This window comes from Gopherus evgoodei, chromosome 2, assembly GCF_007399415.2.
Source record: "Gopherus evgoodei ecotype Sinaloan lineage chromosome 2, rGopEvg1_v1.p, whole genome shotgun sequence".
NCBI lineage: Eukaryota > Metazoa > Chordata > Testudines > Testudinidae > Gopherus > Gopherus evgoodei.
The window spans coordinates 96,388,214-96,410,935 of record NC_044323.1 but is presented as its reverse complement, the minus strand read 5'-3'; the positions used below and the strand labels follow the sequence as shown (position 1 = coordinate 96,410,935).

The 22,722-nt window shown below is 40.2% G+C and overlaps 1 protein-coding gene across 3 annotated transcripts in view; it reads right to left on the bottom strand.

Moving 5' to 3' along the window:
* HECW1 (HECT, C2 and WW domain containing E3 ubiquitin protein ligase 1) overlaps window positions 1-22,722 on the bottom strand; it is a 394,082-nt gene that overhangs the window by 31,042 nt on the left and 340,318 nt on the right. For all 3 annotated transcript variants that reach the window (XM_030551407.1, XM_030551408.1, XM_030551409.1), the window contains 3 exons: window positions 21,810-21,930; window positions 20,182-20,295; window positions 17,238-17,390 (listed from right to left, as the gene is read on the bottom strand). In XM_030551407.1, the coding sequence (XP_030407267.1) occupies window positions 17,238-17,390; window positions 20,182-20,295; window positions 21,810-21,930 (388 nt within the window). The remainder of the gene's footprint in view (window positions 1-17,237; window positions 17,391-20,181; window positions 20,296-21,809; window positions 21,931-22,722) is intronic.

Sequence of the window (22,722 nt, the reverse complement as noted above, 5' to 3'; positions counted from 1 at the left end):
TATTAACAGAAGTGTGATTATATGACCCTTACAGCTGTTTCCATACTAGCAACAAAAGGCAGCTGTTGGGAATGTTTAGAACCCGTTTCACTTCACTTGTGGTCCAGTGCAATGTTTCCAGCAAAAAGCAATTAAAGAGGGGAGCTGACCCAATGAAAGCACAGTGGACAACTAAAGGTGGAAAAAATGCCTGAAGCGTTGACTGTAATCCGTCAGACTGAAAGTCAGGTCCATTTGTCCTAAATGATGCAACTGGTTTTTTACTCTCTCCATCATAATTTTTGAAAGTGAAAGTTCAAAATACAGTAAGCATAGAGTACTCCATTACCAGAAGGCTCCCTCTGTACCCTCTCAGGTGAGCATAGAGGAGGACAATTTTTTGGTGGAAACTCTTTGGAATCATGTGAAACTGAAGGTAAATGTCAAGGGAAGCACTACCTAGTTTGAGACTCTGATTCTGCTAAGAAACTGTTGGAACATGGTGCTGGCTCCAGTCTGAAGGATTTAGGGTATGGTATAATTAGGTGAGATATCCCCTTCAGAGAAAACAAGGCTTATTTACAGAATAAACAGTGTTGAGGTAAAGCCTGACTGGAGGGCAAAGTACCTTCCTTAAGCTGACATGTTTATTTTACTGAGCAAGTGTAAATTGCTTATTAGAGGTAAGGATTTGTTTTCGCAAGAGAGGCAGGTTGGGAGAGTGGTGTGGTTATGTGAGGACCCAATTCTACCCTGTTTCTTTCAACACCCGTTCTCCCCACTCCTGCAAGACAATGATTGAATCTGAGTAACATACTTATAGCAGAGAAGGGAAAAGGGGGAGGAAAGAGGGAGGGTAGTTAATGAACAGGAAATGGTGGGAGGAGGGAGAGAATTAATGAGTAGGAGAGCTGCTCTGGTTTGATTGGCTATTGACACCCTCCGTCCACTCAAAAAGGACATTGTGTGCAACTACCTTCTCGCTTCTAATAATGGTACTTTTTGACCAGTTTGCAGGCGTTTCCTACAAATTCGTACACCTTCTGAGAATTTCACAGTTGTGCTTAAATTAGAGCTGACTGTAACACGGCTCATGCTGTATTCCAGTGATTTTATCCTTTTATACTGCTGCTGAAGAACCTGTTTTCATCTGTAAAGCAAATTTCTTATGTGTCAAACACTGTCTGACTGTTAATTTGCACAGATTAATTTTAGCCGTCATCTAAAAAAACTTGAATGAAGAGGGCTGCACTCAAGCCTTCTTGAGTGGCCTTCTGTAGTGAAGTTTAGACAACTGTACTGTGAGAAAAGGATACTCAGCAGACATAGCCAGCTACATAGGTATTATTTTCACAGCAATAGGGCAAAGATATCTGGGGCAAATGGAATGCTGGAAATAAAGAGATACAGTAGTGTTGCAGCTCCTGCGATTTTATCATGAGTCTTGCAATATTTAGTGTTTTACCTGAAGCCCCAACTCCTGGAGACAAGTGATTAGATGAAAAATCTCAGGTTTCATTTGTTTTTTAAAAAGTTGCTAGCATCAAGGATGTGGAGAAAAGTGACCCAACTGCATCCAAATGGCTCATACAGCAGAAAAGAAATGAAAATAACTGAAAAAGTATTATATTTACAGAAATCTCATGATTTATAAACCAATCTTGTGATTTTTGAGGCCTGATTAATGAGTTTTTGAACCTTGCTGATTGGCAATACTGTGCAGAGGGACCATAGAAGGAGGGCCTGAAGGGGAAAAAAAGGACAGTTTCAAACTGTTCCTTCCCCACAAAATGCCAAGCTGCCCTTTGAGCAGTGGTTTGGAGGCCACCAGCCACTTTCTACTGGAAAAACTAAATTGGGACTGGCCCAACATTCCTTATTTAAGTTTTAAACTAGAAAATTAGATCAAAAAGTCTATTCCATAAAAGTTCTTATACCAACCCCATCACCATAGATTCTAACCACCCCCAAGCTGTGTATTAAGCAACATGACTGGTACTTGTCATATGTTGTTCTTTTCTCTCTTATCTCCTTCCCAGGGGGAGAATCATATGTGCAGTGGAGTGTTTTGTTCAGTAATTGTTTTTTAAATATGTACACTCTGTTATGTGTTTATAGGGTAGCAAAGTGCTAGGGCAACTGGGTTTCTGGGAAGTAGGAGTAGATACAAGGAGATCAAATATATCAAGGAGCTTTTTTTTTTTTTAAAAGAGGGAAATTTGTTAGGAAAAAAATTAAGAAGTGTAAGGGAAAAGGCATTTGCCATCCTTTGACTTTGCAAGGACCTATTTTTAGAGCAGAAGGATGGATTATATAAATAGACCCACAATTATTTTTAAAGTTTTTTTTTAAAGTACAAGAAATATAAAATCAGTGAGCCATATACGCTCATTCCTAAGACATAGCAAGGTGTGGATTAGTCAGTGATTGTTGCATTTCATGTAGGGTGACCATGTTTCCCAAAGGGAAAACGGGATACCATGTGGGGCTAGCCCTCCCCTCCAACTGTGTGGGGCTAGCCCGAGCCAGTTGGCAAGAGAAAGCAGGACAAATACTCATCTTTGCCAAAAAAATTCGGGACAGTCAGGACAGGGCTTAAAAAAGGGATTGTCCTGGTCAAAACGGGACATATGGTCACATTAATTTCATGAGTGTTTTACAGTGCACTAGATGCACACACCAATAGGCTCTAATGCACATGCTGTTGTTGGTTTTTGCAGTAATTATATCTTGTGGTCATATTTTTTAATACAATAGTAAGTGGGCAGCAAATCAATTCAGTTTGTAAATCTGATCATCTTTATAAAACCCTGGCAGTTGATCAAACTCACAACCTCTGAGCCTGCATTATAGTTTAGTCTGGTACACATATTTAACTTCAATTTGTGGTGACAGAACTACTGTATAATCATCAGAAATCTCTGTTGGCAGGAAGGTTATACATACATACCATGGTTAATTTTTTTTTATATTCATTTGTTACATTCCTTGTTTCTTCTAATTCTGCAGTTTAGCAGTAAGTCCCGCCCCCCTTTCCTGGTATGGTATCCTTGAGGGTGTCATGGTACACTAAAACCATCCAGATATTTGCTATTGTGTTGTGTGCCCCAGTGCTTGAGGCAAACACTGTAGGCATTCCAAACACTATGCCATTTTGGCTCTAGGCCTTGGTGGGCTCTAAACATTCACGCACACATCTCAATAAAGAAGTAGCCTTTACAAGGGCCAGAAGAAAAAGAAAAGGGTGCAAATACCATAGGTACAAAGTATTGGTTGTGGAAAGCCAGGAAAAATTCATTCCTAAATAAGCCCTCAGGGGGAATTCTAACAAGGGGAATGCCAAGGCTATCACTGGCCCTCAGTCCTCCTTCAAGTCCACCCCTCTTTTTGCGGGTGAGGTCTTACAGTCTTAGTTTGATAGATATAGGCTTGGCTCTCTCTCTGATATTTGGGGTATCACTTGGTGATCACACTGACTGTGGGCCCCTTCCCATAGTCTCCCTGACATCTAGGCACATTGGAGTACTGCATGTTCCACATGCTAATTTTTCTGGGTCCCTATACCTCCTTCTTAGGTATGAACCATTTTTTGTCTTCCTGATTATCCAGAGGTGAAGCTAATGAGGGGGCATATAGTAATAAGCCTCACACCAATAGGTTTGTGTGACCCAATTTCTTATAACCATTGATTTATTGTACATTCTGCACAATACAGCCCAGAACTGTAAGGCACATCATTTCATGTTTTCTCACAAACTCAAAACACATTCCAGGTTTACTAAGATTTACTAAGCTTTTGAGGGAGCCTGTGTACTCCTACACTGATTAACTGCTTCATGTCAAAACCATGGATAAGTCAGTCAGCTAAATTTCACTTCTAGTTCTTGGGTTAATTCAAACCTAAAACTTAGAAACTCAAGAGGTGCAGAAATGAAAGGAATGGTTCACCCAAGTTCCTAGAACCTGGAACTGCTGAACATGGCACAGGAATTTATCCCTGCAAGTTCTGCCCAATTATACTGGAGTCTATCCACATAAATACTAGCTCTATCGGGATGATGTATACCATAAAGACACAATGTGTTTCGTTCAAGCTCTAAAGATGACAGCGAGTATTTCATGAGTCCCGCTTTGTTAATATTCTCTCTTCCTATTATCCTGCAAAAAATCTATGAAACTTAGTTGTATTTTATACGCAAAGTTGTAACATTCCTTTAAAACAGCGGTTCTCAAAGCCGGTCCGCCGCTTGTTCAGGGAAAGCCCCTGGCGGGCCGGGCCAGTTTGTTTACCTGCTGCGTCTGCAGGTTCGGCCGATCGTGGCTCCCAGTGGCTGCAGGTTGCGCTCCGGGCCAATGCGGACTGTGGGAAGTGAACTGCGGAGTGGCAGGTAAACAAACCAGACAGCGAAGGTGAGGTAATATCTTTTATTGGACCAACTTCTGTTGGTGAGACAAGCTTTTGAGCCACACACAGCTCTTCGTCCGGTCTGGGAAAGGTACACAGAGTCACAGCTGTGATGCTGTGAGTACTTTCCCCAGACCTGAAGAAGAGCTTTGTGTGGCTCAAAAGCTTGTCTCTCCCACGACAGAAGTTACCCCATTAAAAGATATTATCTCACTCACCTTTTCTATCTAATATCTTGGGACAGACATGGCTACAACTACATTTCATACTGAAATTAAACAAGACACATTTTGGTGATAAAAACAAGGACTTTCAGAGAGAAAAATACTTTGGTGCAAATATACCTCTACTAAGCTTAACCCTTCAAATCTTATGCAGGTTAAATTCCACATTAACATTCAGGATTGCAGGAGTGGGCCATCTGCTGCCTTGGATAATTTTAGGGGAACCCCTCCTCACAGATGCTTGGAACCTGATTTTTCCTAAGTACTGAGCAACCTCAGCTCTCACAGATCACATTTCTAGAAGTCAGACTCACAACTTTCAGTTTTTTACCAAAGCAGACTGGAACCATACTCATAGCATTAAAGGCTAGTGGAACACTGGTACGCCCTCAGTGTTTGATTTACTTTACTTTTCTCGTGTTTATCTGCCAATTCAATGCACTGTGTTCTGTTTTTAATTTACATACCAGCAATCCAATACTAAAGAGAAATCTTACCCGAAAAAGCTGTTTTTCCTGCACAATGGACATGTGAAATGAGTACCCACTACATTTTCAACAGATCACATGAACACGAAGTTAGTGTCCAAACTTATGCTGTTCCTGGGGCTTAGCTTATGCAAAAACAATGAAATAATGCTTCCTCCGTCAGCTTAGTTGTCCCTATTGTGTCCCTCAAGAACTGCCTCTGTCCTAGCACCTTGGTACCGTCTCTCAAAAGATCGGATCCCTTACATCCTGGATGAGTTAGTAAGCTGAATCTGCCACAATGAGTCAGCAGAGTTTCAGGGGCTTTATGGAGGATTCTAATGCCTGCAGTAAGATAGGCTGCAAGAAGAGTCCTGTCAAAAAGGAAGCAAAATCACATCTTCATAAGGAAAACTATTTCAAATTCAGTCTTTTAAAGAAAAAGAGCAGTTTAATGAAGGAGGGGGCATGGCAAGATACTTTAATGATGACAATGGAGTCCCCAATGTGGATGTTGTTGTTTGGGGTGATGGTATAGTAGGATGACTTGGCCGATACACTAGTCCAGTACATTTCCCAGGAAGCCAATGACAGAGCTTCTATAAAACCTTCACCACAAATTACAGCTACCCTCCCATGGTGGAACCCTGAGACGGAAGGCAGCCACCTACCATCTGACTAGACCTAGGCAACACTTTTCTGGTGAATAGTAAATCCACTGAAAAGCACATTTTTGGGGTTCAGAAACATTCACAAATTCAGATCAAATTTGGTGAATAATTTCAGATTAAAATTTTTTTGGAAGTGACATTTTTTGAATCGACATTCCATTTTGAAAATGTCAGTTTGAATCAATATTCTTCTACATGTGTTGTTTGACCTGAACAAATGTTGCGGGTTTTTTTTCAGTTCAGCCACCAAAAAAATCAACTATTTGTTCAGCTCTATGCCTGACGTTACTCAGAAATCAGGCCCTTTTTTGGACTCAGTTGCACTGGGTGAAAATTGCACTCCTCTGGGCTAGCAGCAGGGAATCAAGGACACCTAGTACAATTCCTGCTGACTGACTCTCTGAATAACTAAAAGTTTCTGAGCTAATTTAGTATATTTGACATTTTTATTTTCTTGCTTCCTATAACAGAGTATGCAGTTGCCTGAATCAACCCAGGCGTATGATATACACCATTTTGAACTTACTCATTATGACATATGGATTTTTTTTTGTTTATCTCCTCCCTTCCCCCTCATTTTTGAAGCCAACAAAGGAGTGTTTTTGTTCAGAGCATTCTCAACATAAACTTTTGAGAACACTGGGGGGTTGGAAATCTGCAAACTGTTGAAATTTTATAACCCAAATGATTTATGTTTGTTTTTTGTTGCTTCAGCATGTGTTGAAACAGACCAGTCAAAGTCACTCAGAAAAATCTTTAGATTCATTCGTCTACTAGGCAAGAAGACTGTAAAAACACAAGCCAATGACTGCACATTTTCCTTCGATTGCTAATGAGTCACTTACATATACGTCTAACACTGAAGCCATAATAACTGACACAACCAATGACATGTTCTGGATTGCATGGGGTGTCAAGGAGTGACAGTAAGGCCCCCTGTTTAACAGAAGCAGGTAAACACTATTATATTTTTATTTAGGAGTATTTTACTATACAAGGACCATAAACTGCTTTCTCTTACCCCACTGTAAATTCAGAATAACTTCACCGATGTAAATGTATAAAACTTAAGTTTGATGACAAGTATGTACTTGTCCAGAAGATATCCTGTTTTATGAAAGTATGGATGGATAGTTTTTCCAATGCTAAAAACATAAGCAAAATAAAATCCACATGTCAACACAGAATCATGCATACTCAAAGTATTATGGACTTTAGAATTCTAAATGACCAGACTCAGATACACTACTAGTGATACAGCATGACTTTGCGACAGTATTTTTTGCCTGATTCTGCAAATCTCTGACCATCGTCAATTTCCACTGACATCACTGATCAACTCTCAGCACCTTTAAAGACTGGGTCCCTTGGTTACTATTATGAACCTTAAACATTACGACTCTGTATTTCATCATGTATTTTTCTTGATACATTTGCCAATACCAATTTCTGGCCTGGCCTCTCTGGCCTCTGCTGCATTAAATACAAGCACATGAGTCTGTTTCAGTCTAAATAAATTGAACTACTGTATGCTGGAAATTTATTTTCCCACTTTTCCTTTATTAAGCTCAGTCTTTTATTCACACAAGGTGAAATTTACACCCCCTCTCCCTACACAATACCCAAATAAAATGTGCAGAACAATAAGAGAGTCAAAAGGATGGACTACACCCCTACAACTTACAGGTCAGCTCCAATATTCCAGATCCTGGACTGGAATGGGAGAGAGGGGGTGGAGAGCCATTCTTCTGCATCCACCCTCCATTGGTTTTGGCCAGTGGACATAAGCACAGATGCAGTGCCCATCTCAATACTTCCTTCTATTCCAGTATACATGGAGTCAGCATGGAATCCTCCATCTTGCTACTCTGCTCACTGCAATGCACTATAGGGGATTTGATGGCCTCTTTCGTCAATGGGTGAATTTCACCTACAATGTTGAAAAAAGGTTGTCTTGCCCTTAAGCCAAAAAAACATCATCGTATTTTGGTGAAATTATCCCTCTCTCTGCCCATTATATATGTAAAATTAGACAATGTAGTTTGGGAGCCGGGGGTTAGGACAGCCACATCTCACGTTTCAGCATCTAGCAATATCACCAATTCATGTCCTCCAAACAATTTAGAAAATTCTTCTAGTAAAAGAGGGAATCAAAATCAATGTAAATATGAAGCAGAAACTTCAAAATATCTTTGAGGCTGTCAGAAAGGCTCAGTAAGAAGAACATTTTTTTCCTTCTTTGCTTTATAATTCACCTTTAATCCTTCTGTGTATATCAATTCCTCCTGACCCTTCATATATAATTAACAATCTGTTCCAGCAGTACTACGTGTAATTCAGTCATACCTCAATCTTAAAAGGAAAATCAAAGTTTATTTAAATACATTAGGACACAGGAGAGATCGTAATATGGAAGCAACAAGGCACTTCAGTAACACAGATGTCTCAGATAGTGGAACTGTCCTATAAGATGACTGTGGCTGTATATTTATTTTAATAGTATATGACTCTTGTCTAGTAGATTTACAATAATGCTTTAAAACTTATCATTAATTAATGATTAAAATGTATATGGTAATGTAACCTAAAATACTCTAGTTTTCTATAGTGTTTTTCATCTGAGAATTTCAAAGCACTTTAAAACATTAATCAACTTGATATATGCTAGCTATTGATATCTCTATTTTGTAGCTGGAAACTGAGGCAGAGTGAGGTTACAGTCTAAATTTTCAAAAGTGATGAGTGGTTTCGGGTGTCCTACTTGAGATATTTTAAAGGTGCCCGATTTTCTGACGGTGGGGACTCTTCAAGCTGTTTCCAGCTGGTCACTCAGAATCATTCCTTACTTTGGAAAACATAGACCCACAAGACTTGCCCAAGTTAGTCAGTGACAAGGCCAGAATAGAATACATCTGACTCCCTCCCACAAACCCTCTTAGGCCCTTTTTTATATGCTTTGTATCTTAAGACAATTTCTCACATGCTTGTCAAACATTGTAATAAAAACCCAAACCCTCCCACCTCCCTGGGCTGGGAATGGGGTTGCGGGAGGTGGGGTGTGGGGGGAAGGAGGGTGGAGAGTGTTGAGGTTGTTAGTTCTTATTGGATTTATAAAATAGTGTCCTCTGGCCGGTAGGATACTAGTGGCAATGAATTTGCGGGTCTCAGCCTAATCGTTTGTGAGTCCATGTAACAAAGCTCCAGACAAACAGAAACAACACAGCTTGGCAATATCTGATCAGGAGAAATCCAGGGCTGGAATAGTAGGGTTGTGGCAAGTTAAGGCGAATGTGAACTGGTTGTGTGGGGAAACTTGCTCAGAGCCTGACTCTCAGTGCTCATACAAATGGATACATCCATGGACAAATTCAAAAAAGGAAAGCAAGGGACACTGAACCAGATTTTCAGCTGGTGTAAATTGGCCTATTTTCATTGAAGCCAATGCAGCTAGGCGAATTTACAGCTGCTCAGGGCTTAGCCCTCCGTGTTTAAAACCATTACCACTTCTATGTGGTCCATCTTAAATCTCTGCACAAACAGATGTTGTTTACAGCACTCAGGTTCTCTAAAATGCTCCAACTACATAAGTGTCTTCAGCCTTGCAGAAGGTGAACACCCACCAACACCAACACCTAGTGGTCAGGTGGGGATTGGCTGGTTGTCTGACCACTGAAAACACAATACTGCCCTTCAGTGCTCCCACTCCAAGGGTTTCCAGTCCTCCCCTTTAACACAGCAGGGACTTTGGGGTCTGGGCCCTGGAATAGTGGACGTATTTTCCAGTTGGGAGCTCACCCATGGTGAAGGCTCCTATTGTCATACGGTCCTCTCGGAGTGGGTAGGTGAGCCTGGGCTCATACTCTCCATGGGCTCTGGTCCAGGACCCAATGGTGGGGCAGCTTCACTCTGTACATTGGGGTGCTAACCAGCCGCCTCCCTCCCAGACCACTTCCTATCACAGTCTCCTTTAGCTTCACAGAGTAAATCACAGAATCTTCAGTCAAGTCTCTGACCTGCACACTCAGTCAACTGCCTAGCTCAGGTCTGCATTGTCACATCTCAGGCAATGAGCACCTGGGCAATACTTTCCGCTCAGAGTATCCATGTGCTCCCTTCCACTGCCTGCCTGCCCCGGAGGTATGCCCAAAGCTGTTCCTTAACCCATTGCTCTCAAGTCTGGGGTTTGCATACCCCATCACAAGGCTTTATTTAACAAAAAAAGCAAGGAACTGTCTGAGAGATCAGCTTAGTCTTAGGGTATTTCTAGCACATTCTAAATATTTATAAAGTAGCCATGGCATCGCAGTACCAGTATCCAGGTACACAAGTGATCTAGTAATTGTGAAGTCCACAAATGCCTAATCGTGTCAATAAAAATGCTGTCATTAACCCTTTCTGAAAACAAAGATGTTTTAAATTAGCATAATCCTCTGGGTCTCCTGATGACATTCTATGCCTGATTTTTGTCTGTCCATATAAATTTTATGGTTCTCTGGGAAGAGATGGGGTAATCTTTTGTTCCTTTAATTGCTGTCTCTGATTTATATTTACAAAACGCCAGTGAACCAAAATCCTAAAGCATATGGATTATGGTGACGGGTGGGATAAAAGTTCAACTAAGATCTTGGCTACATTGGTAGCAGAATGTAATGTATGTGTAGCTACATGCCATATTGAAAAGCAGACTGTGTCCACACTGTGACGTGTAGCTACATGGGGCAGTGATAGGTTTTGGCAGAGGGCAGACAGCAGGGAAAGTCACTGCAGTGGGGAGCTGCTTGAGTCTTTCCCTGCTGCCTCCCCTCTGCCAGAGTCTTTCGCTACTGCCAGAGCTTTTCACTGAAGCAGTGGGAAGGCAGCATGACATTACACTGCTTAAAATAGCAGTGTAGACGGGGGAGGCATTGCTTGGGTGTACATGTAGGGTACATAACCTAAGATTCTGGCATGTCAGTACTCTACATGCCTAAGTGCTGCTTCACCATCTACACTGCTATTTATATCCAGGCTAGCTGGGCAGCGTCTGTACTCTACACATTGCCATATATGTAGACATACTTTAAATGATCTAGGGACAGAAGCCCTATATATTTAACAGTAAAATGTTCAAATCTAGTTGACCCTGCTGCTGAAAGCTGGGTGCAATAAATGTATTTATTGCAGTATTTTAGACCTGCTGGAGTTTTCTCAGGAAAGTGATATGAGGGAGTTTTATTGAAGTCAATAGTGTTACACTGGGGTGAGACTGCTGTAAGAGAAAAATCAGGCCCAGTCTCTAGGATTTTCCTTGTTACTACAGATAAGGGTGTATTAAACATTTGTAAACAGACAGACACAGAAAGAGAAACAGGATTTCCATCTGACCATGTTTTGCAAACATCCTCACTGTCTGATTCAGATGCAGCTGAAAAGATAAGGGTGTCCTTGTTATGACTCTCAGACTGAGTTCTGACAGCAGAGGTGGGGAGTAAATGTCCACTATTAAAATTAAGGAAATGATAAATTGTTCCATGCCAATAAGTAGAACTTCAATTATATTATGGCTGAATTATAGCTACATTAGCAGTCTGGTTTGGGTAATCACCTGAGCAGTGAAGAAGCACTGACATGCCATTGTTTGGGTCTGGTGAAATGTATCTTTGTCCATCTGCACAGATCCGATTACAGAACTACAGTCTAGCTCTGCAACACTGCCTCATAATGACCAGAACCTTCCTCCTTAAAAAGTCCCACTGATTTCATGAGACTACGCAGACATTAAGGAAAATCCCACCTGAATAAGACTGGCAGAATCAGGACCATAGGGAACACAATGAGAAGCACTGATTATTTTATACCATTATGTCTAGCAATGATTCCAAGGTGTGTTTATAGGTGTGTATTTGTGTGCATGCACGCATCTTGATATTTCCCACATCATAAACCAGTTGCTTGCTGAAGGCACACTGAATCTTCTTCAAGCCTTTCAAGCAGAGTTGGGACATTTTCTACTTCCATGAGATACACAAAATTGAACAGGAGAAGAAAATAAGCAGAAATTTCCATCTGAGAAGAGTCATCTTGAGGTGGGGCAACAGAGAGAAAGTTCCCTTCCTCCACTTTTCACCACATGGAAAGCAAACCTAATAATCTTTGGCGCTTAAGTTAAACTTCCAAATTTACAATGTTTGAGTGGGTTAGAAATAAGACAAATACGTTTTCCCATCCCTAGGATAGAGGAAGTTTTGATCCTACCACAATGGTTGTGTTTTTGCAGTGCCTTCCCAGTGATGGTTCAGATGACTATTGCTAAATATCAGTGTCTTGTGACTCTTTGCACTCTTTTAACCTTTGATCCAGTCCATATGGACTTCATCATCTAGAATGTCACAAGCACAAGAAAGCCAGGAAAACCACCAGAACAAAAGCATCTCTGTATACTCGTGAATAAATGACTGACCATGGACCCCAATGAGTTAGTCCTACTGCAAAACTGAAAGCCATCTCAAAATTCTTTCCAAGGAATGTCAACAGGGAAGCAAGTAAGAAGCTGCTGTTACAGGCTATTGGGAACCTTTTATTAATATGCTAAGTAGTCAGCATTATGATAGAGAACTAGAGGATTTACTGAATATTATATCCAACTTTGTTGCAGGTCAGTAGAGAACTTTTTAACATTCCCAACTGTCCTTTCTCCCAGCACGCACCGGGTCTGATAGAAAACCTGGTATGGATTGTTCACGGGCTCTCTCTACTTCAATTGTCCCACAGACCTGGTCAAGAACACATAGGGGATCTTTCAGGGTCATTGCCTACAATCATTTTCTTTCTACCAAAAGAAAGACAAGGAGGATCCAGTGGACATAGTGTACTTAGATTTCCAGAAAGCCTTTGACAAGGTCCCTCACCAAAGGCTCTTACATAAATTAAGTTGTCATGGGATAAGAGGGAAGATCCTTTAATGGATTGAGAACTTGTTAAAAGACAGGGAACAAAGGGTAGGAATTAATGGTAAATTCTCAGAATGAAGAGGGGTAACTAGTGGTGTTCCCCAAGGGTCAGTCCTAGGACCAATCCTATTCAACTTATTCATAAATGATCTGGAGAAAGGGGTAAAAAGTGAGGTGGCAAAGTTTGCAGATGATACTAAACAGCTCAAGATAGTTAAGACCAAAGCAGACTGTGAAGAACTTCAAAAAGATCTCACAAAACTACGTGATTGGGCAACAAAATGGCAAATGAAATTTAATGTGGATAAATGTAAAGTAATGCACATTGGAAAAAATAACCCCAACTATACATACAATATAATGGGGGCTAATTTAGCTACAACAAATCAAGAAAAATATCTTGGAGTCATCGTGGATAGTTCTCTGAAGATGTCCACGCAGTGTGCAGAGGCGGTCAAAAAAGCAACAGGATGTTAGGAATCATTAAAAAGAGGATAGAGAATAAGAAGGAGAATATATTATTGCACTTATATAAATCAGTGGTATGCCTATATCTTGAATACTGTGTACAGATGTGGTCTCCTCATCTCAAAAAAGATATACTGGCACTAGAAAAGGTTCAGAGAAAAGCAACTAAAATGATTAGGGGTTTAGAACAGGTCCCATATGAGGGGATATTAAAGAGGCTAGGACTTTTCAGCTTGGAAAAGAGGAGACTGGGGGGAATATGATAGAGGTATATAAAATCATGAGAGATGTGGAGAAAGTAGATAAGGAAAAGTTATTTACTTATTCCCATAATACAAGAACTAGGGATCACTAAATGAAATTAATAGGCAGCAGATTTAAGACAAATAAAAGGAAGTTCTTCTTCACACAGTGCATAGTCAACTTGTGGAACTCCTTACCTGAGGAGGTTGTGAAGGCTAGAACTATAACAGTGTTTAAAAGAGAATTGGATACATTCATGGAGGTTAAGTCCATTAATGGCTATTAGCCAGGATGGGGTAAGGAATGGTGTTCCTAGACTCTGTTTGTCAGAGGATGGAGATGGATGGCAGGAGAGAGATCACTTGATCATTACCTGTTAGGTTCACTCCCTCTGGGGCACCTGGCATACTGGGCTAGATGGACCTTTGGTCTGACCCAGTACGGCTGTTCTTATGTTCACATGCCACTGGACTTGGTTAATTTATTTGGGGAAAGAGGGACTTCTTCAGCAAATGTGTCATGTTATTTTCAGCAGACAGGGAAAGCCTTCACCTTCTGAAGCCTGTACAAGCGCAGCTGTTATATATTGCCTAAATACCATCATGATTGGTTGCTTTATAAATATTCAGACAGGTAGCTAGACAGGCTGACTAGATAAGATATAATGCTTACTATTGCATGGATAAAGAAGAATCAATATGGTTATGGATCCAAGGTATAATCTACTACATACAGCCAACATTTTCCCATTACACTTCTTCACTCTAGAGAGAGATTTAATTAGCTTCCTTTCAGATATCTTTTCTTTCCATTACTGTAATTTCTAAACATGAGTATGTGTGATATCTCTTAGTTTTGTGCATACAACATTTACACAAGACCTGGAAAAAAGTCTTATTCAGTGGAAGCTTGTAGGAAAAATGTTAAATCTCAGTTTCTCCATAAATGAGAAATATTTTCCAGTCTATGTCTCAATTTTCACTTGGCATACACATGACTACTCTGTTCTTTGATGTGCTCACTCTGGATTTGGAATGTTGTTTGCAAAAGGAACAAGGCATGAAATAAGTCATGGGGGGAGAACTAAAATTTTTTGGCTGGGAGAGAAAATATGGATTTCTCAGTTCCCCCAGCCTGGACAACAGTTAATATTTTCTTATGTATGTTTTATCCCAAACTCATCAGCATTCATACTGCAAGAGAAAATTCCAACAGCTGTTGCTAAAGATGCCTTATGCACTATGTACCCCTTGATGGACTTGCAATACTTCCTAAAAGAAAAAGGAGCCCAAGGACTGATTCCACGTGAATGATAAGCTGTTTGCACTACTGAAAGTCTGCCATAAATAAGGTACAAGGCTCAAGGAAACCCCAAACCTGAAACAATCTGTGATTGTGTAATTTTTGTGACTGACCTCAAACTTTAAAGTTTAAAATGACTCTAATATTAATACTTTACACTTATCCAGTGAGTTAAATCCGAGGCTCTCAAACCACTTTACATATATCAGTATGTTAGGTATTTCACAACAAATCTGGGAGCAAGAGGAATATTATTGTCCCCAGTGCTAAGATACTATGGTAAGGCAGGAGGGCATAAGAAACCCTAAGATAGATAAATTTTAATAAGAAGAGTTTTACCATTGATTTCAATGGGAGTCGAATTAGGACAACGCTGAGAGCTTTAAAAAAAGTCCCACTCCTCACACACAAACAACCACAGGCAGGTTTATAACCTATCCTCAGATATATGAGTCTATATACCCTTAATGGACTAATTCCATTCTTTGGACTTTAAAATGCTGGGTCCGAATTCTGCCTCTGATGGATGCATAGAACTACCAGTATAGTCAACTGGAGCTGCATATGTATATCTGAGGTAAAATATTGTCTTTATATTAATAGCAATCTATTAATCAGTATGCATAGCAAGAGAAAATGTATCTATATACTAAAAGCCAGCTGTGAAACTGATCACGCTGATTATGAGCTTTTGGCCTCAGCTAGTTATATCCAAAGGTTCAAGCGCTGTTACTCAACAGCCACCCTATTGTTTATTTTTTCCTTGGCTCTTGCAAACCTCCCATATTTTGGTTTACAACTCCTTTTGCTACTCACAAGGCCCTCCCTTTCCCTGATTGACTCATCCTTCTGGACAACGATGGCTGAACATGTCTGACTCTGTATTACATATTTTCTATACACAAAGGGCAACCAAGTACTTTCAGTCTACATTAACTCCATTTTATGTTAAGAGGACAACAAAGTGATAGAGAAGAAAAGTAGGAGAGAGCACAGTGTGTGTCTCCTCTCCAACAGGCTGTACTGTATCACACTTGAGGACAAAATGGCTGCTAAACTCTTCTCACAGGAAGAATTTTTAGAAATTGGAAAGGTGCAGTACATAGAAAACAAAATGCATCCATTTCATAGCTGCAGCCACTGAACTCTGGAACTCCTCAACCATGCTTAAAAAGCAGATGGAAGGCTTTGTGTTTCTGCCATCAGAAACTAGGCCAGCCATAGGAAGCATTGGAATATCTGAATTGAATACTCATTGAGAATGAGAAGTGGGAAGGCATTCTGATATATGTATTACAGATGACAAGTCACCAATCCCATGGTACTCAACTTCACGAGAGTCGTGATGTACCGAACACTTATTTCAGACACCACTACTGCATCCCAGGCATATATATATATTACCCATCTGCTGCAACCACATACCAGATCCCAAATTGAACAATTTACTGGTATGAGACTTCCTACTACCTGCCCTAAGCTAATGGGACAGAGGAAGTGTTTACAAGAACAGAAGGACATATGAAACTCACAACTTGAATGAGGCATGTATTATACTCTACTAAAAAAAAACCCTTCTGATGTGAGTTACTGAGATTCCCTCAATAAAGAAAAACATCAATAGGAATAATTGATGTGTCAATGTTTTGCTAACTTAATGAAATCCCAACAAGTGCTTCTGTTCAAAAGCAACAAATAAAGCTTGGAATCAGCTGCCCAAAATTCAGTGCGCCACATCTGAAATTATCAAAAGGAAAACAACTCCCAAAAGATAGAGAGATGCAGAGGCAGACAGTAAACTGAGAAGATCAGAATCCTATTCGCAGGCACACAATAAAAACAAATGTGAAACAGCAAACTGATTCTCAACATATACACTGAAGGTGAGGAAAGCCCATTCTTACTGGTCCCATCACACAAAAACTAAGCTATTTCAGAGGCTACAGCATTATTTAGGGCTAAAGTGTGCTGTCAAGGCACAGCCTGCAGTAGGGGGCAGTGTGGGATATTCATTCCAGCAGAAGCACCTGAAGGTGTGCCACAGGCAGGAACAGTGCTGCCTGGAGTGCAGGGTGGGCAGAGCCACAGTCATGCCACTTCCAGCCCTCTCTGGGCTTGCTGAGTTCTTGCATTCAGGTGACTTGGAGAATAGCAATTGTACCTGGCCTCTGCACAGGAATGCAAGGATAGCAGGATAAAAGAAAGCTTTTTGAATCTTCTTACTCTACTAACTCTTGTGCACTCACACACAGGCACAAGCAATGTCTTAGTGTCAGAGCATGCAGTGATAAGATAGTACATTTCAGTAAGAGGCCTGCTAACTTCTCCTCTTTCAGACCCTATTATTTTATCTACACACAGATATTCCCTCTTCTTGCTTTCTTCTCCTGCCCCATTTCTAAAGAATCTCACTCCCCCCGACAATGGTAGGAATGGGATTTACATGGAACCTGATGTAAACTGACAGCATTTGTAACACATGTGCCCTTTATCATGTGGATCCAACTGGACTGTTTCATTCTGCTTAACACTTATACAGTAGACCTTACCATTCAAGGTGGTTTTCCACAAACGCAGACATGGGGCTGATCTGTACAGTGTAAGTGTCATTGGCTGAATACTCAAACAGGCCATAGTAAGGATTGAAGAGCTCCTGAGACAGAAGGAAGAAGAACTCTCGGGAAGGACCACTGTAGTCCAAGCTGGAAAGGAAATTCAGATAAAATGAGTCTCATTTCTAGCTGTGTGCATTTCATGCTTTGCATCTGCACTGGCTAATGTCTTACTTTCAGACAATAATTTCTAACATGTTTGCTGATGCTAATTCTCCTCTTCAAGGACCACGTTTTAATTTTAGGAAGAGACTTCAGCAAGTCACGATGCATAAGCTGCATTATTCCCCAAGTAGCACTCCTGGAAGGTATCATGACAGACACATCCCTGAATATAGCTTTCTCCTATATCCCCTTTGTTCCATGCAGTAACAATTTGCAACTGCACAGCATCCCTTCTCTCCGCTGGGCAGCAGTGAGACAAGACTTCTCACATTTCTTTGCTCTGCAGGGGTCTATCTGCTTAATTATGAAGACCTAGATTCATGGTCTGGGTAGCTCACACAGGGGAGTAAAAGAGGGTTCTTACTTCCTGCCTGAGTATGCAATCTGAAGCACATTCCAGTCCCAAGATATCAAACCTTGGGTACTTACTTACAATGCATGGTTGTGGTTCCTCACACAACTCTCTCTCCTGTAAACTGGTATGGTGATTTTTCATTTGGTTAACATGTGCTTTTTTAGTTTTCTGGTGGTTTCAAGTTTATTTGGTATCTTGGAGAGGGACATTTACATTTAAGTTAAGCCTTGCTGTCTGGATTTATGACTTCTCTCTTTAAAGGGCCACTTTCTTTCTTTCTTTCTTTCTTTCTTTCTTTCTTTCTTTCTTTCTTTCTTTCTTCTCCTTTTAAATCAGACCTTTTTCAATTATCTCAACTATTTAAAAAATGCTTCATGAATGCATTAATCCCAAACAAGAAGGATTTATTAAAAACAGACTGTCCTGCAATAGGGTTAGGCAGCTTTTATGGTTAGTTTAATATAAACCTTCACACAGTAATAAGAAAGAACCACTTGCAGCCATAAATCACTTAATGCCAAAATGGTTTCTGAGACAGGCATTACTTTTTACATTTAATAAATTCAAAGGAGGTGGAAAATTCTGCAGCTGGATCAGCCTACTCTATAATAAGGCTGAAGTTAGAGTAGCATAATTGCAAGTGGCTGTATGTCTGACTCATTCACGTTGGAAGGAGGCACAAGGCAGTCTTGCCCACTTTCAATGCTACATTTTGATATGGCCCTTTAACTCCTAGCAGCTCTGACTCTTAAGTATGCAGCCAGATTAAAGCCATGAAAGTGAAGGAGCCTGGACCAAATTATTTTTCTGATAAAAATCTGGCTCAATTAATATAAAGATATGGGGCTAGATTCACTATGGCTGGAGCAAGGTGGTATAAATTAAACCTGCCTGCTTCTCTGAAATCCCTCATAGGAGCCCTGCACTGAAGGCTTCTGGGAGATATATTAATTCAACACATTCCCTTCACAGCCAGCGCTGCCCAATTTATGTATTGTGCTGGCTCTCCCTATGTACCCCACATTGCCAGGAACATGGGTCATTGAGGGCACTTTGCACCATTAAATCTGCTCACCTCCTCACTTTCCACATTAGGGTACCTCCAGCAGGATCTTTGGCCTCAAATATAAATGAATTCGATTTTTATGATTTGCAGGATACTATACCAAACATGGTAGAAGTTATTGGTAATTAGGGGGAAATACCTAGTAAAGTTCATTGCATGGGCCATTGTTAGCATATTAGAACCATTCTCCAAATGAGTAAACTGAGACAAAGGAAAGGTTAATGATCTACCCTTGGTCACACTGTAAGGTGGCGGCAGAGTCAGGGACAGAACTTGTTATAACAGAACTTCTCTAACTTTTAGATGACACTGACTCCACAGATGTTCACAAATTAAGGGGTTAATAAAGTCCATAATATCAACAGCACTAAAAGTAACCTCCTTTCTAGGTGGTGATTTACTCTGTTTTCATTTTATCTCCAGATGAACTAAACTCTACAGAACTCTTTACTTGCTATGTTACCTTAGCAAGTTCAATCAGCAGCGATTGCTGTGCACTTTGCCAGCTGCCCCAACATCTTTGGAGCTGAAACTGTATCTCCCTTTTTGTCCCTAAATCTGTGTTTCTAATAAGAGATTGTACGCACAACACAATTAAAACAGGATTCCAAGCCTTCATTATTTGAAACACTGGAGAGATTCAAAATGTCTTTCTTTAATTAAAATTTGCAGATGAAGCCTCATGTAGAGCATAACTGTTGATTTGAAGAGTTTGCAAGGTTTGGTTGGATAAGAAAACAAAAACTCAGCTGTTTACTGTAATCTCATCTGAATTACCAGAATTTCTTGGGTTTGCAAGATCAGCCAGGAAGTCTCACAAAAAAAGGATGCCTCAAGAGATTTCTAGTACTTTCTGCTTCTGGTTGACAGTAACATTGGCTCTTCTAATAGTATTTATGCTTCTCACTTCAGCTAGAGTGAGTGAGAAAAATATTTTTTAACCGCAACAAAGGTTCATTTTAAAGAGGCAGTGAAAATTGCTCGTTGAAGAGGAGGATTAACAACCTGATATTTACTTGGGCTAGTGCCTCACTACCCATGGCACCAGGATAGTGAGTCTTAATCAGTTAATGTTTTAGAAGAACTCAGGAACTGTAGAAGTGCTCAGCATGGAGAAGTACTAAGTGGTAGAAAGGTTTGGGTTGTTTTTAATTTTACACACACCAGTTCACCTCCCCAAAGGTAACAAGTAAAACCTAATGCACAACAGGAGAGATTCAGCCTTTTCCCAATGCCATACTTGCTTTGCAATGCAATGGCTCTCTCACAATGCACAATATTTAATAGTTCCCTACCCCTCCTCTCCAACAAACGTGATATAGAGTTTGTTCCGCTGAAGCTCCTTGCGTGAATAAGCCATCACCTGATTGAAGGTGCCTTCCAGCAAGTGATCACGCCGTATAATTAACCTGCAAAAGAACATAGTAATAAAGATCTTGTTAATCAGCACAGCTTGAAATTCTTGAGAAGGGGAGTTAGAGGTGCTATTATCAAATATACATAAAGGGAAACAGATGCTATTAAAGGGCCAGACTAAGCCCTGGAATAAAACAATGGAATTCTACTGAAGTCTATCGAGTTATGCCTGCTTGTGCAAAAGGCTGGTTTTGGCCTTTTATTGGTTCTTGTTTATTTGTTTAGTTAAGATTTACTCTATGACTGAAAGGTAGATTTCTCCTCTCAGTGATAGTTAGGTTCAAAATCTTGCTGTACCCCAAAGGCTCTCCATAGCATCTCCTACAGAAATTAGTGCTACAGATGGGCCTCTGGCCTTTCTACCTTCCTGGAGTCGATTTTGATCTCACACTGGATTTACACCAGTGGACTTCCATGGCATTATACCATAAGATACACTGGCGTAAGCAAGGGGAGAATCAGTCCTTACCTATATCCACTAAATGGCCCCATTTACTCTCCCAAACATCTTTAATTAATAGCTCAGTGTTTCAAAGATTACTTACGAGCTTGGCCCATTGTAAAAATATCCTCTGTACAAGTTCTTATTTTTCATATATAGTTGAAATGTAATGACACTTAGTCCTTTTGGAATGTTCTTCATGTCTGCCTTGGCAGGACTCTGAATGGCTAGAGCTCCTCAGACAGTGCAAGAATAGTTTGGTGATGACATTTGCCTAGAATAAATTGACTGGTTTTCAGATATTTTTTCCACAACACATGTGGTTTGGTATGAAGCCAGCCTGATGCATGAATTCAACCAGATGCCCAGGAAATACCTTAGAAGCATACAGTGCTTTAGCCAATTACTACAACTATCCACGGAAAATGCTGCAGAGAGGCAAGCCAGCTACCAGGCTGTTTGGAATGTCTAACTAATATTTAGGTGCAATGGGGAATAGAGAGCAATTGATAGGGCCTGAATTTCAGAAGTGCTGAGCACCTGGACTGCCAGTTCAAATCAATGGGAGCTGTAGATACTCAAGCCCACAATGTTTACAACAATCAGGGCCAAATTTTCATCCCGAGTTACACTGACATGTCAACTCAGAGTAAAGCCAAAGGATTTGGGAGTTACTTCAGAACTGTAATAGTGTATTAGTCCAATATCATTCATATTTGTCTAACATGTTATTCCTCTACCATTACTGATATAGCTAGAAATACCAACATCTCCTTAAAATAGGTAGAGGAGGAATGTAGGAACAAATAGATCCATGAGAAATAAAGCACCCCAGATATAACCTTCTTGTTGGCCTATTTTCTTGTTTACGTGTTTCTGTGTGTGTGTGTGTACACACACTTTTCCTGGATAAAATACATAGATACATCATCTAATGTTTCATTCCTGACCCACGATAACGATGTCTCTTCACATATATCCGATCAATCTCCTGATTCATTACTACAGTGACAAGACTAAGATGCATCATGTTAAATTATTTTAATCATTTGACATAATACTCACTTAATTTTACCTGGACCTTGCCCATATCCTTTGGCTTCAAGTTTTCGATAGAAATTGCGTAACTTGGCTTCAAAGTCTCTCCTATATGGAGAAGGCGCTCTTGCACTAGCTCGCTGTAATCCTAGAAGGGAAAAGAGCAAAGTCATAGAGTTTAAAAATCTTTTAAAGAGGGTCTTATTCATACACCTGGTATTTTCAGTTACAACTTGCTAGAAAATATTATGTGAACTTTTACTGGTAAATGTAGAATTTCTGAGTGCTCATTATTTTCATGTTCTATTTGTCATTAATGCAGCCATCAGTTACTATAATTCTGTGGTTCCCAACACTTCTGCACAGCTGCATCATCTGACCAAGATGATGGCTGTGGTCCCTTTATGCTTCCCGAGCCTTCAATTCTCGTTGACTGGAATGGAAAATCAGTGGGAGTTAGGTGTCGATATACTCTTGAAAATCTCTCTCCTCACCATCTTCCAGGAGATCTCATTATCTGGCATGATTAAACCTTTGAATCCAAAGCAGCACTTCTATTTAGCACTTCTAGGAGGCCCAGGCATGGCTGGGAATTGGGGTTTTCTGGGTTAAATGCCTTCTGTATATTAAAGACATTCAGCTATAAACACAAAAACCTTTGTGACAGAAGAGAGGATTTCTGTCAGCAAGAAGTCTTACATTTTCACATTAACAGTAGATTTTCAGCAATTCGGGACCTGTTTTGTTTTGAAGTCTGAATTCTGAAAGCAGCTGATTAGTTCTGTTGCGTAAATGAGCATCATAGCAATCAGTATTAGAAGATGGGATCCATGAAATCTCATTACCCTATCTCTTTAGAGGAGACAATGAAAACAAGTCCTTTTATGAAAAATTTGGCAGAAAAGCCTCCAGAAGAAGGAAACAAGTTTACATTTAGTTG